This window comes from Macrobrachium nipponense, chromosome 19 (assembly GCF_015104395.2).
Source record: "Macrobrachium nipponense isolate FS-2020 chromosome 19, ASM1510439v2, whole genome shotgun sequence".
NCBI lineage: Eukaryota > Metazoa > Arthropoda > Malacostraca > Decapoda > Palaemonidae > Macrobrachium > Macrobrachium nipponense.
The window spans coordinates 31570922-31590921 of record NC_061088.1 but is presented as its reverse complement, the minus strand read 5'-3'; the positions used below and the strand labels follow the sequence as shown (position 1 = coordinate 31590921).

The window sequence follows — 20000 nt, the reverse complement described above, 5'->3', positions numbered from 1 at the left end:
AGGGCAGGTAACCAGCTAGTATATATATATATATAATATATATATATATATATATATATATATATATGTATATTATATATATATATATAGATATATATATATATATATATATATATATAATATAAATATATATATATATATTATATATATATATATATATATTATATATATTATTAATATATATTTATATATATATATATATATATATATGCATGTATATATATAAATATATATATATGTATGTATATATATATCATATATATATATATATATATATATATATATATATATATATATATATATATATATATATATACAGTATACACATATATTATATATGCACACAAATGTTTAATGTGACGAAGAAAATGTGCCTAAAAAAGGGAAAAGGAGGCCAGCTAACTATATAGAAATTTTGTAATTGATGTGCCAGAGCTTTCAATTGCAAAATTTCTAAATAGTTAGCTGCCCTCCTTTCCCCCTTTTTAGGCACTTTTTCTCCCAGTCACATTAAACATTCGGAAGAATTTTGTCACAAATTCAGAGAAGCCCATATACCACTTCACAACATAAAACTTTTAAGCCTTGACGTAAATTCCCTATTCACAAAAGTACCAGTACACTACGTTCTTCAGTTTTTGAAGGAAAAATTATTCCCCTATTCAGATCATTTCCCATTGGCGCTTGACAAAATAATAAAGTTAGTTGAATTATGTGTATCTAATAACGTATTTTCGTTCGGGGAATCGTTCTATAAGCAAAAATTCGGGTGTAGTATGGGTAGTCCTTTAAGTCCTGTTTTAGCCAATCTGTACATGGAATACTTTGAAACTACAGTAATAAATGCAATAAAATCGAAAAACATGCTGTGGATGAGATATGTAGATGATATTCTAAAATTTTGGGATAATAGATTGGGCAATTTTAATGAATTCCTTTCAAAATTAAACGCATTAGTGGCCAGCATCAAATTTAAAATTGAATGGGAAACAGAGAGCAAAATTCCTTTTCTTGATGTTTTAATAATCAAGAGACACAACAGAATACAAATTTATCATATACAGAAAACCAACGATCTCACTTTCATATATTCACTACTTCAGCTATCATGACATTCCTATCAAGATAGGCATAGCCAGCAACCTATTCTTAAGAACCTTACGAATTTGTTCCCCAGATTTCATGGAGAAAGAATTTGAACTAATTCGTAAGCAGCTTTCGTCTTGAAGGTATCTTGACCATATAATTGAGAAAGCAATTCACAAAGCAAATGTAATTTTCTACCGACCCCCTCAAGACAACGCCATAGACACAGCCAACAATAAAATCAAAATTCCACACCTGATAGGATTAAGACGGTGACCCAAACCCTTGGAAAATCTAACCCTTTTGCGTTTACTTACCCAAACATCTTAGCCAAATCCCTGATTAACGCCCAACAAAAGACATCCCCCGAGAACACAGGCGTTTACGAAATCCCATGCCTGGACTGTGACCAATCTTACATTGGATCTACAGGAAAATCACTTCCCCAGAGATTAATACAACATAAATGGTCAGTTAGGTATGGACAACAGAACTCAGCTATTTTCAACCATATAAATGAACATAACCATAGACTAAACTGGAATTTGCCACATATAATTTATAGCAGCAACTGCCAGTACAAGAGTCAAATGATGGAATCAGTCTTGATTAAACAGAGGCAGCTAATGAACATCTTAAAGGGAGCATGGGATTCAGATGTCACCGTCAGGTTTTCATTCAACCAACGCTTAAGAAGATTATCAGCGGGAGTGAGCTAAATTGGCTTACCTGTGGATGGACCTCTTGGTATAAATACCACCTTTCCTGTAACTTTTCTCATTCATCTACCTGAAGAGGGAGACAGCAATCGCTGAAATATAGTATTTTTCTCTCTATATTTTGGTGTTTTATGGGCTCCTTTTAGTAGATGGAATTCTGTTGCAATACAACATTTTTACCAGTCACGTATACATATATTTCTCATTTTTCTCACCAGACACGAGGTATGCCTCCAGGCCTGTCAGTCATCCTGCTTCAGGAACTGTCTCCATTCTTGGCGATCTTTATAGAGCCTCTTCTCATCAACCTTCCGCAAACTGGAGCCTCTCTCTCTATGTTTTGTAGCCATCTCATTTTTAGTCTTCCTACCAAGCTCCTTCCTCCTGGTGTTCATTCCAAAAACCTTATAGGAAATAGCTCCTCCTCCATTCTTTTGGTGTGTCCAAACCATCTAAGCTGTCCTCTCCTCACAAAATCTAGAATCCTCTCCACTCCCAGTTATCTTTTAATGTCTTCATTTTGTAGTCTATCCAGTCTTGTTACACCTTTTATGAATCTTAGGGCTTTCATTTCAGCTGCTTAAGTTAGCTTCTAGTTCTTGATGTTAATGTCCATGATTTATGGCCATAAGTCAATATTGGTCTTAAAGGATTTAAGTCAGAACCAAGCCTAATTAACTTATGTAGAAGGAAATTCAGTTTGCTATAGAAATTTATAACTTGCCCTTCCTCACCAGCCCCCTCCATTATCTTTGATTGGCCTGTGACTGGCCGCTGTCTCTCCCAACTTTGCTGCCTCGAGATTATTCCCACAGGTATCCTGGTAGCCGGCCGCCGCTGGGCCGTGACCATGTTGGACTGCATGCTGAGTACAAGTTTGATTGGAGGAACAGCACCTTGACAGAGGCCATGCAAATGACATTCCCGCCTTCTGTTAGAGTGCCCTGAAACCTGACCGAAATGATAAAAGATGACAGACGCATGGTCTTAGAACATTTCCCAGCTGCCCAGCGTACACACCTCTCACCTCTCACCTAGGGAAACCTCACCCCCATGTTTTGTTCTCCCTCTCCTTTGGAGACAATCATGAGTTTATTTACCTTCAGTGCTCCCATTCTTCAACTTTGCCATTCGGATTTCAAGACCAGCTCTGCTAAACAGTCACGTGTTTAATTAGCTCCGGTGCCCCCTTCTTCAGCTTCGCTGTTCGGAAGAGGTCAAGACCTGCTCGGCTAAACAGGTACTGTGATGGAGTAGTTTTGAGTGCAGTCAGTTTCTGTTTTTTGTCTTTTATTTGTACTTCATTTCTAATTTTCCAAGGCAACTTATATCCCTGTTGGTTCAGCACTGCAGTCACTATTTTGGATACTGTAATGCATCCCTTCATTGCTACTTTTGATGCTGTAAATGATTCCCCTTGGGTTATTACTAGTGATATTGAATCTAATTGTGTGATATTCCCATTTTGATTAGCTTCTGCTAGTGATTTAATGAGAAATAACAATTGTTGTTTCATGCTATGCTCCTTTTATGAATAAAGCAATGCAATATTGTCTTCGTGTAAGCACCCAGTAATTCTATATCCCTGTGAGCGGACCTTGATATGAAATAATGGGAGGATCGTGTTTAATACCTTTGCAAGTTTCCCGTTCCCTCCCCAACGTGTCTGTTACTTTTGTATTGATCTGGAAGTGCAGTTTATTGTAGATGTGATCTCACCCACTCCACCCTGGAAACCCAGAAAGTAACTTTGGATGTGCTACTCTGTAACCATTAATTAATTTGCTGTTCTCAAATCTCATTTCCCTGGCCAGGCCATTTTTAGTCACATACCTCATTGACCTTTAATCAACCACGCTAAAGGTAATCATCGTAGTCAGACCATTGAGAGCCCCTGCCACCCTTAGAGTCTTACAGAACTGGCATAAGCAACTCCAAATTGCTTATGCCAGGTTGCATGTCTGTTGGAGTGCTGCTGATTCTCAGTTCTGACCAACTAGGTGATCAATCCTTCTCTGACTCCTTACCCTTACAGTACAGCTTGCATGATAAGTGTTAAAAGACCCTGTCCAATTAGCAGGCACTGCCAGATGGGCAAACACTGTTCTCATAACCTGTTCTACGATACTGACCGACCGAGTATGTTGCCAGAACGATGTGATTATCTGGTAACACTGCTTCAGAAGAGCGAAAAGTGTGGATAGGCCATAAGGCATTAGATGTCTTTGTGTTCCTTGTTGGATGAGTGGTTTTTGCACTCAGCTACCAATCCAGTGGTCCGAAGTTCAATTCTCGGCTCAGCCCACCCAGAATCAGAGGAATTTATTTCTGGTGTTAGAAATTCATTTTTCCATATGATGTGGTTCTAATCCCACAATAAGCTGTAGGTCCCATTGCTAGGTGACCAATTGGTTCCTAGCCATGCAAAAATATCTAGCCCTTCGGGCCAGCCCTAGGAGAGCTGTTAATCAGCTTAGTGGTCTGGTAAAACTAAATAATACTTAACTTAATTAGATGTCTTGAGAGTTGCACCTGACTGATTAATGGCCAGCCCAACATTTCGGCCTAGAGGATATCCATTGCCAATTTCCTCCTTCTTAATTCCTTCTTATCATTTACTGTAATGGTTAATCAATATTTTGGGCAGGTTAAACATTTGAGGCATCTCATGGAAAAGGGGCGAATGCACCAATTTCTTACTTTAAAAAGTTACAAGCATTTAAAGTCAGGTATAGGTTCAGGTATAGGTGGACGAGACAAGTTCATACATTTGAAGAAGAAAAATACATACACAGTAAAATACATAATGTGTTTTTTTAGCATATAATTATTGTTCAATTAACTTGAAATTCATTCCTGTATTAGATGTCAATGAACGTTAATACTGTGAAAATTTCAGCCAAAAATTCCAATAATTAATGGTTTTACTATATTAATAAAAAATTATCAGTTTCCTATGGCGCACCCTGGCATTAATGTATGTACCGAGACTGAAATTGATAATTTTAAATTAAATTTATAGTAAAATTATTAATTATTGGAATTTTTGGCTGAAATTTTCACAGTATGTTAGGTTCATTGACATCTAATACAGGAATGAATTAAAAGTTGACTGAACAATAATTATTATATGCTAAAAAAACAACCACGTTTTACTATGCGTGCGCTTTTTTTTCTTCTTCTTCTAATGATGTATAAATAACATGCTAATCTGTAATAATCCTGTCTGCCACCTATACCGGACTTTAAATGCTTGTAACTCAAAAGTAAGAAATTGGTGCATTCACCCCTTGTCCACGAGAATTATGACTAAATAAATTGTTCACATTTTCCAACCCCACTTTTTCATACAGGACAAGCCAGGCCTAACCTCTTCTCCACAACAGTCCCAGACCTGTTGACATAGCCTTCACCACTGTCTCCTTTGGCCCTTTCTGAGACTTTAGCCAAGTCTCAACTTTAGCCAAGTCTCAGGCCTTCTCTTGCGTGAAGGCACAGGTAGCAGTGTATTGGCATTATCCTGGTTGGTATTGCTTGCCATGACACTGAGTAACTCAATGTAATAACAAAATGCATAGTGTAAACAAACTGAACCAGAGATCCGAGCCAGCATGAGTCAGAATTACGAAAAGCTCTTCACCACAAGTTTTTCAGTGCTTCCACTTAGCAGAAAACATGCATAACTCATTTCAAAAATTGCAGTAACTAATATAATATTAAATACTTTGGTAAAATAAAACTACTTTATTGGTAAATGTTTTATTGTGTAAAGTCACATTTAGCAGCTTTTTTTATGTGAGACACTCACGTACCAAAAATGTTGCTGCCAGTTATGCAGACTATTAACTTTACCTCCAGTTAATATTTCTAAAGAAGTTGTGTTCTTCCACTGTTTTTTAAGATAAGACAAAATTATAATATTCTTGTGAAAAGTGCAAATACTACTCTGGATGCAAGATTATCTCATTTCAAGTCCATTATTTTTTTCATAAGCAAATGGAACTGAATAACCTGCAAGGTTCTGTAAATTGTACAGAACAATAATGCAACATTGGATCACAGATCAATGGCATCAAAACCAGTACTAGTAATGTGTGTAGTTTGTCATGTAACAAATACAGTAAGGAAATTACTCTGCATATGTGGCAGCAACTAGTGTAAGCTTCCTGTGAATAAATACTATATACAGCAAAGCAAACCTGGATATAACTTAGTCTGATTACAAATAAAGGTCAAGCTACTTTAATTAATTTGATCAAAGAAATGAAAATAACTGGCCAATGCTAGTTATATTAAACATATAACATCCACATTTACTCCATCCAGATTTACTGAAAACAGCAAGCTCTACAATGCTACAAGATACAGTTTATGATAGGACCAACAATTATAAACTCCAGAACTTTTATAATAAGTTTCAATTTCCATCATACATCTATGCAAGAAACTGAACCTTACTAGACAGTTGGGTTCAATTCATATTTGTAGACCCAATCCCAGTTTAATCCTCCACATGCTAAAAATGGAAAAAAATGTATTTCCAAACAAAGTATGTCATCCTTGGTTGTAAAAAATGATCTATATACAATGAAATCACTACACTGATACTGCAAATCACCAAAGACACCATCATTGACACTAATATCTTATTGGCTATGAGCAAAGGTGGGCAATTACTCTTTTTTTTTTTCTTTATTTTATTTTTTTTTACAGATACAAAAACTGCACTTTATTTTTCCAACAAAGTACTTGGGCAGAAACAAGACAGACTAAGCCTGTGCGTGCCAAGGTCATTATCAAATAACTATTCATGCACACTGATGGGTAATTCACCCATGATAAAAATCTGAAATGTAATTCACCCATAATAAAAATCTGTAATGTTAATTAAAAGAGGGCAAGATTTCATAAACATGTATATCAAGGCAACATTGGAGGTTTTTGATTTTTAATTTTCCACCAAATGGAACAAAAATTAGTGAACAATACAAGACCATTTCTGTTCTATGAAACAGCACAAATTAGCTCAGTGGGAGGGGGTAAGGAATCTGTACCAGCAGAATAAGAATACTGCAATTATGGATTTGTAAGAGGAATTCCATGGCTCTAGTGCCACACATCATCCTGATACACATGGGCCAGAATAGATGCTTTTCTTTGGCTCTATTGCCACACTTCACTCTGACAAAAAGTCCAAAATACAATTTTTTTTTTTGGGGCTAAGCTCTTCAAAAATAATAATAATAAAAAAGGAAACGTCAACATATCCTAATTAAGCATCACAGAGAGTAGCTTAGTATAAAAGTGATGATAACACACTGTAAATGGACCCCTCTCACTTTGGACAGAATATAAATGTACTGTACTGTGGTCCTTGAAGACTTGTGTTCCATTTATCCCTAAAATCAGCAAAAGCTACAGCGTACAAATATCGTGATGGGACTCGAGTGGAGCTGATTTTTTTCTATGTATATATATATTTTTTTTTATTGTTAAAGCAGACTAATATCAAATTACCTTATTCAGACAATTTCATCCACAGTGCTTGCATTGTGACAGGACAATAACAAAATGCACTTCTCTCAGCAACAAGGTCCGATCACTTTTTATAAATAAAAGCAGTTACCAGTGTCATGATGGTAGCTATGAAATACAACATTTAAAGGAAACTAACCTATGTGAATGTTTCCAAGCCTTCTATGATAATGTCAATCACAAAAGCACTACAACAGCCAAAGTGTCCTGCACAATCAGTGGTTTTTTTTATATATATGTATATATATTTTTTTTTGGTTATGACCAAAAGGCAAAACAAGGGATGATGATATTGTTGAGAATTCTCTATCCCTGAAAGTTTTACACTTTCACTTTTCACTCTTCTGTAAACCTCAGAAGAGACCACTGAAGAATGGTAATTCAACCACTTCCCAACATTTCCTTCCTCATTCTGCTTTCATTTACGACCTACTGTACTGGTAATGATTATTCAAGAAGTTTGTTAAATGAACTAGGATACACAACTCACAACAATATCACAGTCAATCATATTAACTCTTATACCTTTCACAAAAAATGCCTTTAGCCATCCATTTGAAATATATCCCATGAAATATGATGATGATGATACAAACAGCAATTACTGTATTATTAAGAGAACACAAGGCAGAGACATGCACACTTTTTTAGCTACAGGTTATGATGAAAGACTAGAATGCCATGTAAAAATATAGGACCACCTTATGGGGATCTTCTTTAGTAAATATTTTCTCACAATTATGACCATATGCGTACAATTAATTGAATATGTGGAACTGGGTATGTACTGACATCAGAACATACTGAAAGAACCATTGCTGCATAAAAAAAAGAAAGAAAAAAGGCAGCATATTTAGTCAGTAATACTTTCTGAATTATTTGATGAGTAAAAATGGAATACATTACCCATATGATGAAGAATCAAACAGGACTATTTTTTTTAACAGTACAAAATGGCCAAACAAAAGTGCCACAAACAAAAGTAGCCTTGTTTGAATATAAATGATTATGACTCCATACTCATAAAAATAATTTTGAGGATCATGTTTAGCTTACAATACAAAGGGACAATTAATGCAATCACTAGATGGCTATACAGAAAGTAAAATAGATAAAAAATACCGATTGAATTCTGTAGAAACAAAATTAATTGCTGGATTCCCTAGAGTTACCACCAAAATATAGTTACTTTTAGTAAAATTACCACACTTCTAAACTGCCAATGGTTCGGAAATTTTATTTTGAACACAACATACTGGAAAAAAAGTCTGTATAGCAGGTATCCCCATACAGATGCTGTTGTATTTACTTATTTTAGGAGGGCAGTCTTTATCAAAGATGTATTTAAACTAGGAATATTTTCTAAAACTGAATTTCATCACTTGCAAGCAGATAAACTATACTTGAGGGGAAAATCATCCAGTAAAATCATCATAGAAATAGGAGGAACAACAAGATATTCAAAAGGTATCCAACATTTGAAATAGGCACAGAAGCCAGTTATACACGCAGGCAACTTGACAGGAGTGAGTCTATGTGTTATCAAGTTAGAAAAGATTTACAGTACTTTCTATAGTCACAAATAGATAAACATTTTGTATATGGAGAAAATATAGGATTTCAAACCTAAGTTCGGAGAATTGATGAAGTTGCGGGAAGGAGCTTCTCTATCTACCTGAGCATAGAGATAAACCTAACATGAAATGTAAATTCCTTGGCGAGTCAAATCCCCACATGCAGTGACAGATTATCCTTAAAACAATTGCACAATCCACAATGAATGCCAAACGATTCTCACACTTCCTACCTCTTGAAAGATTGTAATTAGACAAAAGCTTCCCTTGCTATCTCAAAAGTACTTGGGAGGAAGTTCCAAGTCAAAACTTAGTTACTGTAATGCACATTGACATCATGCGAGATCTGAACTAATAAAGGTTGTTATTAAAAAATGAGATAAGGCTAGCCAATAGGTACTTGGTTGAATTCTCTTAACTACACATGATTAAAGCTATGTTAAGTGTTCCACCACCAAGCCAACAAGCCAAAAGCAGACCTAATATGACCCTGAAGTTAATTCCAACAGGGGTGAAACTTTTACCATAAAATGTACTTTTTGATGTTAAACTTTTCTAGGTGGTAAAAATATAAACCTGATTTGAAACATCAAATGAACCAATAAATTATGTACATGCTACTGATATACTGATTAAAAAAAAAAAAAATGGATGATTTGGTGCTTAAGAAAATGTTCATTTACAATTTGAAGTCAAAACATAAAAAAATTATACAATCTAGTAAGTTATAAATTTGTAAATCTCCAATTTTCTTAGTTTATATATATCACTGTTGTGCACTCAAGGCAAGTGTCACTCAAAATTTCTAATATGGACTCCATATGCCTTTCAACCTATTTTATGTAGAGTATATTATATATATAGTTTATATATATAATTTATATATCATACTGTACAGTATGTAAATAACAGATAACACTTATATTAGCCAATCTATCCACTCTATTATTCAATATTAATTTTCATTTATGGTAATCTTTTGTTTTTCTTTATTTCAATTTAACAGTCAAAAGACCACAGATAATTCCGATGATAGCATTTCTACAAAACACAAATGCAAAGCAAAACAATGATGGCATTTTGGACACTCAATTTTGGTAATATGGTCTTTTTGAGAAATTTCCTGAAAAACATTGGTTGTTTGTGATTCTTATCTTACATAATCACCATCTTGCCACTTTCACAGAAACTGTCAAGATGCAGCTTAAATAAGCGTGACATTACATCCACCTACTAAATGTTTTTAATTTCTGTTTGCTGGGAACACCAAATTGCAGGTTATAGCCTTCTCATGTACATTACTTTCTGGTTTTGGTGTATATGTGAGAAAATTAAAGCTTTGAGTGCGCTAGATGCACAGTTGTTCTATACTGTAACTTTAAACAAATCCATTTTCAAGACCGACGTAAAATCCCCCTCTGATTATATCATTAGGACTTGTCCATTCAAACCACAAAGTCACATACATGGAAATGCACCTTTAGGCTATTATAACACACAATACAGACATGTGGAAATAATGAAAATATTGTCCAATCACATAATGTGGCATTGAGTAAGACACATCATCATAGGCAGTCTGAAATTTAATTCAGACTCCCAAGATGCAAAAGATCACAGTGGGAACACCATCATCATCTTCACTCCCTCATCCCCTACCCCACCCCTTTTGCACCTGAACCTGTGCAACTTTATGGACGAGACATTTGAGGAATATCATCAAATTAATGTGCTTTCATTCGCACTGTTGATTAAAAAAAAAAAAAAAAATCTTGCAATGTTTTTTTAGAGATGGGCTTTTCAGCACAAAATTCCTAGTCAGCAAATAGTTTTTTAGTTGCAAGTGTTATTTCTTATTGCTGCCACTGCAGTTACGGATTCTGCTGTTAAAGGGAAATAACAACAGAAGGCGAACAAAGCAGCCATAGTTTCTTTGCCTTACTTGTTGCACCAAGAAACTGCTGTCACTCGCTTACGCTCCTTAAATATGATGATATAGATCTGCTGCAGATGGAATAAACACTATGGTCCCTTAGCATATGATGGTAGACATAATGTAATATTAACATTTGTAACTGCTCACAATGAGTGAGGCTAAAATACAAGAATCTGTCTAACTGGCTTGCAACTGGCTGGCTGGGAGGATTATGTTTATAAACACTTACTACACAACAAATTGAAGTTTGCTAGCGGGGCAATACCCATCACAGACAGGCCATGAGACTGGACGAGAGCTAGCTGGCTGACTGGCTGTCGACTGCCTCCTACGGGACAGCCACAGATGACATGAAGTACAGAAAGATGATTGTGATGCTGGTTATGATGAAGAGGCTAATAGCCCTCAGGGTGTGTTGATACACAAATGAGGGGTTTCCATAGCCTTATTACTTCAAATGTTACTTAGCTTGTAGGACACATATTTTGTCACTTTGTTTCTTTCTTTCTTCGATTACAACTAACTCAAACATATCAAAATTTGTTTCTGATAAATATGGATAGACCCAATGTCCAGATTATATCCTGTATAACACTGCTGCTAAAATATAGACTGACACTTAAAAAATAAGATTATTTTTTTCCCAAAGCCTCATTTTAAGTTTTAGAATGTCTGGTATCACAACACACCCTGGCATCATGTGCTAGCTGAGATCACCATTCAAGAGTACATCGCGCACAGCTAGTCGACCTAAATCTAAGTAGGGAAGCAGTAATATATCATTAGTCAGCCCAGCCTACAACTTCCTCAGCCATCCTAGGATGATGATAGATCATCCTAATGTACTGGTAGGTTTTCCTAGGTTTCTCATATCATCCAAGGTTACCAAAGGATGATGAGTGGTCATCCCAGGTATGGTAAAGAGGACGGTGAGACTGGGAGTCGAGACAAGGTTGGTCACAGCTGTACACCAAGGCTCTTGCGCCCCCAGGGGGCCCACTCTCAGTCCCATCCATTGTCTTTGATCATATGTGCCAGTTCGATGATATATTTCCCTTCCTTGTACTTTTGGCTTGATTCAAATGCATGTTCCTGTAACAAAAGACAAAAGTATTACAGAAATGTTTGTGGTTCAATCCCAATGCTGAGGATAATAGCAATGAATATTTACCCTAACAGTAAAGACAATACATATAGAGTAAACCTAAACAAGGGAAATTTGTATTTAGGTCCTAATCCACATGTAAATTAGTCTTTAAAAAAATGTGAATGAATAACAGCCATTACAAAGTCAAGTGGAATGACTTCATGGACTCCGAAGAATTGCACACACAAAAAAAAGGCAGTATTTTAAAATATTACTGTCGTTGTTAAAGGTATTAAATAAAAACTGCACCACCCATGGGGGGAAAAAATAAGTGTGGCCTACTTAATGATGGGATATACAACGACTCCAATCATTGATGTACTTTTCTGACGAAAAACATCAAATCCAACAACGGATTTCATGTTTCAACTTGTTAACATTCATTACTCCATAAAGCTAGTCATTTATTAAACATGATTTTTTTTTGAGCTTGTAACACAAGAACAAATTATAAAATCACATCAGCAAATTCACATACCTAAAACCTACATACAGAATTATCAAACACATTTCAATATTTATAACAGCTTCATCTGCATCAATAAGTCTCCTTTAAAAGTCAGCATTTAACAGCTTCACATACCTTTTACAGCAAATAGAAAAAAAAAAAATTGAACAATAGGATTGTGATTTACTGGTATGTTGATACTCTTCTGTGTAAAAACTGATAACACTGTACTGAAGAATTTCTGGGAGTTGCTTGACAACTCCAATAAAATGGTTTCAATTTATACCTATTTTGTCATAGTCATCAGTTACGTTTGAGTGTCACGTTCTCTGTATGGGTTTAGAGACATGAAATGAATCCTCCCCATTGTCTTCTGTCTTATGCATTTCCTGAATCAAACCATTTCAAACTCAATGCAATTACTGACAAAAAAACATTAAACAATGCAATTACTGACAAAACACAGTATTAAAAATATTTCAATACTTATATGATGATCATTCCAGTGAACCCCTGTGAGTTGTGAAAATTGAGCAGCAAGATTACCAAACCAAACTATTTGAAGTCAAGCAATTGCAATAAAATTATCCAAAGACAATTATCTTAAGATGTTCTGATGTCAGTATTATGTACATGACAGTAGTTGATAAGTCTTGATATCTGCATTAGTTTTTTATGCCTAGTTTTTTATGCTATATTATGCCTAGTTTCTTATGCCAAGTAGCCTAACTGTGTATAGTCAGAAAATTGATGTCCATGATGAAATAAGAATGGAAGCCACCAACAAAGTGAATACGTATTCACTACAAATAAAATTAATTAATTTTATGTACCAAGGTTTCGTCTAATTTGGCCAAAAATTGCTGTAAGCCGGAGCATCGCCAAATTCCTAAGACAACCTTACTTTTAATGCTTTGGGTGTATTAAAAACTATGTAAACTGCATTGTTATTGCATTTTTCATAAAAAAAAACCTTCAAATATTGATTATTTTGCCTTTTTGGAGTCATATTTCTTCCATCAGATCGGAAATAATTTCTGATGAATTGAAAAGTGTTGTAAACCCGGAATGCCATAAGCCAAAACCACCGTAAACTGGGGGACTGCATGTACTGTAATGTATATCTTCCGACAGTTATTCTCGGGAAATTGCTAATCCTGGATTCAAGCTTCTTGGGGTTTTTTTTCTATCTCTCCTGCCAAACTTTGTAATTCTTTTAAAGATGCTGCCCTCTCTCTGTTAATCCCATTCATTCAATGGTAAGTCTATTAATTTTTTCTCAGTTCCTCTATTAATTTTTTCTCAGTGTTACAGTTCTGAGCTACTATACATATAAGGGTATAGAGTTGAACATGTCATTGGTGCCTACACAGAATATGGTAAGCAGTGTGGCAACTTAGGTAGCAGGCAAATTATTCCACCCACTCCAATGAGATTACTACCTTTTTAAGAAAAAAAAAACACCAAAAGCTAAAACTATCATTAGTTTAATACAATGTCCCTTCACACCACTGCTCCTATTCAGTTTTCTATTTTCTCTGGGATCGTTGTCACCACAAACGGTTTAATTATGATAACCCCTTCTTTACCAAGAAGCTTAACCAAATGTGAACATTGCATTGGTTACTGACCCAATTTTTTGTAGATTTTTTACATTTTCACGCTTGACGTCTAAAAAAAACACATGGTTTCTTGGTTGCATTTTTTTTTCACTTTTATATTACACAACAGTGTCGGAACATTCAAAGCATTTGACGATTACTGGCCTGAAGCACAAGGCAAAATGACGAACCCTAAATTCTCTTCCACTTGAGTCTCCACACTCCATACCACGAGTGAATGTTGCCATGTAACTCATTTTCATCTATTTCAGGGAGAGATTACACTTGTTTCTAAATACATTTTTTATCAATACAAATACATTACATACTACATACACAACATACATATAAGAGATATATATATATATCTATATCGATATATATATATATATATATATATACGTATATATATTATATCTATATATATATGTATATATATATATATATATATATATCTATTATATAGTAATATTATAACATATATATATTAGATATATATATTTATATATATATATTTGCTTAAAAAATCACAGTAGATGTATATGACTTCATTAAATAAGCAAATATCACAGGTATTCGTTTTTATGTATGTATGTGTGTGTGTGTGAACTATACACAGTAAATATCCAAAGGTCTGAATCTAGGTAGCCAGCAATTATGCTTGTTTTGTTTCATCATATGCCTGGCAGTGCATTACACCTTCCAGTACTCCAATACTATTTGTATTGCTCCAAACCCTTCAAACCAAAATGACTGAATCAAGACATCTAGAACTGAGGAGGAGGAGGTTGGTATTATGTGCGTACCACCTTCATGTACCCGGTAATAAGCAATAGTCATGATAGGTGGTACTCTGTGTACCCGAAATATAAAACATTTCCTTGGAGCCTTTGGTGCACAAAGGATGGACTGTGGTTTTATGAAGATGACGATCATACTCGACCTAGAGAATATGTCCCTCAGGTGAGATAAAATTCTATCTCAGTTGAAAGAATTACTCTCACACTTATGCAATACCTGCACCCTATTAGAAGTGAGACAGAACTGACCTCGACATGAGGCGGTAAGTTGTACGTACATGTACGATACTTACAAAATTTAGTTTAGACTAAAGGTGACTTAAAGGTATCTATGATACACTAGATGAGCTTAATCAGTACCCATTAAATTATTACTGTAGTTTGTTGGCCCTTTGTTAACTGAGGTAATAAATTTAAGGAAATTAGTAGTTCTTGCTTACATGAACACAAAGTGAAATAGTGTCTATTATTACTTCTATTTACATTCCTATGACATATACTTAGTAGCTAAATTTGTCAAGTTTTTCTTTACAAAAATAAGGTGGATTTTGTCTCTATAAGTTAGGTTGTTGATAAAGTTTTTTTCTATTTAGTATGTAATACTTTCATGGTAGCTTAACAAAAATAAGGTGGATTTTGTCTCTATAAGTTAGGTTGTTGATAAAGTTTTTCTCTATTTAGTATGTAATACTTTCATGGTAGCTTAACACTGTAATGAATCCTCTTCCAGCTTAGGGGCTAAAACTTACATATTTCCATCCCAGGGTTGTTTTACAGCATTCGCAGTAAATGTCTGCAACTGCATGCAACCCTGTTAGCAGCACCCGTTCTTCTGCCGGTCCACACCCCACATTCACCCTGTAAAGATAGGACCTTATTAGACATACTGATGGTCACAATAATTATAACATTTAACAATTTCATGGAAAATTGATGAAATACTAATGCATGTACTACACAGAAGTTGATAATTTTTTGCCCAGGGAATAAATTATACATCAGTAGAGGTACTGCAGTTCGTTCTATCTATCTATCTATCTATCAAAGTGCTGTATCTTGGACATTGGCGGTCATTTGCCTCCACCTCTAACCATTTGTATAAGTTGATTTACAGTGTAATCTCCATCCAAGTCTTCCACCAAGCTGTCTTTACTCTTTGTCTACCTTTCGCTCTCCTCCCCTCTATCCTTCCAGTAAGACACAAATACTCTATCTTCTCACTTATTACGTATATGTTCAACAAAAGTAATTTGTCTCTTCTTTATTTCTCTTCCAAGGGCTCTCTGTTTTCCAATTCTTGCTAACACCTCCTCATTTGTTACTCCATCTGTCTAACACTACTTATAATGGTATATAATACTGCACCTACCTTTTACATATGCTAACAATAAGGTGTACTTCTAATATATAAAAATCTTCAACTTGAGACAATCAATGAACTTGTGATGAGATTTTCTTTAATGTGCCAATTACTAATGTGTTGTTCTGGATTATTCACGGGAATTTCAGTTAATAATCATGCTTTGTCTGTACATCAAAAATTACATTTTTTAGTGGTGTACAAAAACATACCCTAATTTGAATAAAAAAATTAAAAATAAATAAAAGTTGCACCACTTTCATGAGCTGAAAGCTTTGTTTTGGTTAAGGTGCAGCTTGAATTTGATTGTCTAAATGCACTAAATAGGAGGTACCTTGGATTTGCCTGCTACAGCATACACTGATTAGTACTGCAGTTTTCCAGTTCATTTATTTTAAAATGTTTCATGTTTTTTTCAATTGCACAGTTTTAATTATTGAATAACGTTTTCTAAAGTTGACATACCAGCAAACTAAAAGTTTTAACAGGTTACTCAGTAACAGATACGGTTTAAACTGGACAGTTGTTTTGTAAGAAATTTTCTTGGTTAAGGATGTCTCAGTGCATCCAATTGAATGGGACTACAACTGGTGATGTAGTATTTAAAGATTTTGATAGCAATTGTTTTTAATTAAAAAAAATATGAAAAACTAAGCAACACAACAGGAAATACACATTAGAAATGCTGACAAGCATTGTACACAACATTGTTATACTTTGTAAAACATCAAATGAACATGACATCCCAAATAGAACAAATTAAACATAGAATAATATTTAAGTTCATATACTACTAATACAAATAATGAAAATAAGTTGCTAGCTAAATCCGAGTAGTAATAAAAAAATTTATACTTTAGAACCTAAAAATATTTGTTACCATTCGTAAAAGTAACACATACATGTTTGATTATAATAGTTGGAATACGAACATTTAATTACAATAGTCTTGCTATTGTAAAGTTTACTGATAGGGGAATATATCTGAGTGACTAGTACATATTTACAGTAGTGTTTCATAGTACGAACTGAACTTTTCTTAGTTACATAACCTATGCATTATTCTTCATTCAGAGGTCATATACAGGAATTCTCATTTTTGTCCAACAAAGATAACTTTCCTCTTGGGTTATGATAGGCTTAAGAAAAATGTAACCTCCAGTCTCTAGGATGTACAGAACATTTTAGGCATACTATTTCAGGGGAGAAATGGTGTTTGGTGCTGGGAACTATGGTACATTTTTTTTTTTTTTTTTTTTTTTTTTTTTTTTTTTTTTTACAAAAACTTATGATGAGCTTGGTAATTATCCTCTACCAGATTAACTGAAAACAACCATAGAGGGTTTTGACCTTTTATCCTTGTCTCAAGTACCTTCACCTAACTTTTGATCAATTCCAAATATTACTGTACTGTTTGGAACTGATCCTCAGAATTTAGGTGAAGTGCCTGCACTGATTAACCCTATCACTTCAAAAACACTGGTCCCAAGCTAGGATAGAAGGAAGATTGTAGTCAGGAAGAGCCCCATCCATAAAACATATGCCTTCAAGATAGAAACAGTTGGGGGAAGCTAAACAGAATCAGCTACCCCAAACAGGGATAAGCTGAGAAATAGAAGGCTGTGTTTGCACTGACTAAAAATGAAAAAGAATGCAAAACTCACTATAACAGGGTTACTGTAACTAAATGTGAATACTATAGCAGCTATATGTTAAACATACCAGTCTTGAAACTAGTATTCTGGCTTGCAAAGAAGGGAAATTTAAAAATATGGAATGACAGCACCTGTGATGTCCTGAACTACAGCATTCAAAAGTATTTGGATTTGGTATCTACAAAGCAGGTCAAAATCTGAATAATAGTAGGTCGAAATTGGAAATGACTACTTTATCCCACATTTATAAATCATATACAGTGCCAGTCTTTTTTTTTTTAAAGAAAAATGCCCATTAAACAACTTAAAACTTTCAGTGTTAAACAGCAATAACCAAACTTGAGCAAAAAACATTATGCCTGAAACTTCATTATGTTACAGCCCAAGTGCTTACAAGTCTGTGCACACCATGTTTGCTATCTTTTAATTTATTCTTGGGATTGTTCAACTTTCTAAAAATCTTACTATATTTCCAATGAAATGCCATCCCTTAACTACTTAAAATAATCATAAACATGAATTTTTAGACCAATAACAATAACAAATGCTTTCAAATTAATCAATAACAAATATGTCCAGAATAATTTGTTACAATCTCACTTCAGTACACAGCATCCCTTGACACTGCAGTTGCCCCTCAAATTCTGCTAGTTTAGTGTAATGTTGCTATTCTGTGAAGACAAGATCAGAATGTGGGTGAAGATATGTGAAAACCACTATAGCAATATTTTTGCATAAGAATTCTGTATAAACATATAAGTACCAAGAGTTGTTAGAAAGATCTAACGGGGACTGTATAGTGTAGGCTATGCTACCATATTACATATGTATAGATTGTACCCTGTACTGTACATAAAGTACCCTGTTTGTGCAGAATTGCCTGTCATAGGTTAATCTGCATTAGACCTCTATAATTAGCTGATATTCATAAGTATTATACCATATATCTGTAGCTATAGAGTACAGTACTGTATACGGCGTAGGCTAAAGTACCGTGTAAAGGCAGTCCATGATTTATGGCAGGGGTTCCATCCCCACCAGTGCACTGTAAGCCGAAAATCACTGTAATCCGAAGCATCATAATGATAGCACTGTAAGCGCCGTAAAACAGATAACGGCAAAGAAAAGTCAAGATTAACGGCACCATAAGTCTGGAACAAAGTAACCCGAACCTGATGTAACCCAGGGACTGCCTGTATGTATAGATTGTACCATGTACTGTGCATACAGTACCCTAGTGTAAGCTAGGCTAATTTCAAGATACGTTAATTTCATGAAAAGGTACATATATATAGAGTATAATAGAGTACGTATATTTAGTGTAGGCTAAACTACCATATACTATGTATAACTTGTATCCTGTACTGTACATACAGTACTCTAGTGTATAGTATGTTACGTAACTTCACGAAACAATGGGGTTTTTGTAACCTAACCCCATCGTAAATGGAACAATACAGTTAAATGCCGAAATCATCTGACCACTATGGAGAAATACTGCATATGCAGTCTTTTTTTCAAATATTTTCTCCAAACACTTTATGATGTTAAGTCTTAATAGCAATGCAATATTTTTGCTGACATAAACCTCAAAATAATTTATTTCAAGTCAGCACAGATTTTCAGATTGGCTTTCTTTCATGAAGGATCAAATATGAAGTACTTGGTTTTAAAATATTCTTTTTCAAATGCTTTTCACAACTGACATATAACCTACAATGCAGGTGAAACACCTGGGTCTTACTGCTCCAAAATAACCGGAAATTACTCACTGAAAACTTCAAGTAGTGTGGACCAACCTTTCATTATCATTTATACATATGGGCAGATAATGGGCGTGAGAGAATCTGGAAACAGAAGTTTCATGCTTCCCTCTAATATTTTCTTTCAATTTCATATGACCTACAAAGACTGAAAAGAGACCTTTCTATTGTTCCTAAGCAAGAATAAAATGCTTGAGAACCTAAAACTTCTGTGGACACAAAATCTTTAGCCACTACATTTTATGAAAATGAACTATACAAATGGCTATGAATTATCACCCTACTGACACTTAGTCGTATTAAAAGAATAACACACACAGTATATGTATTTGCATATTCCATAGGCACGAAGCCATCCTCATCCTCAAAAACTTCA

General features: G+C 34.6%; 1 protein-coding gene across 4 annotated transcripts in view; it reads right to left on the bottom strand.

Moving 5' to 3' along the window:
• Positions 1–5548: 5548 nt before the first annotated feature.
• LOC135215587 (protein yippee-like 2) overlaps positions 5549–20000 on the bottom strand; it is a 166196-nt gene continuing 151744 nt past the window's right edge. For all 4 annotated transcript variants that reach the window (XM_064250467.1, XM_064250457.1, XM_064250476.1 and 1 more), the window contains 2 exons: positions 15596–15704; positions 5549–11942 (listed from right to left, as the gene is read on the bottom strand). In XM_064250467.1, the coding sequence (XP_064106537.1) occupies positions 11853–11942; positions 15596–15704 (199 nt within the window). In that variant the 3' untranslated portion in view covers positions 5549–11852. The remainder of the gene's footprint in view (positions 11943–15595; positions 15705–20000) is intronic.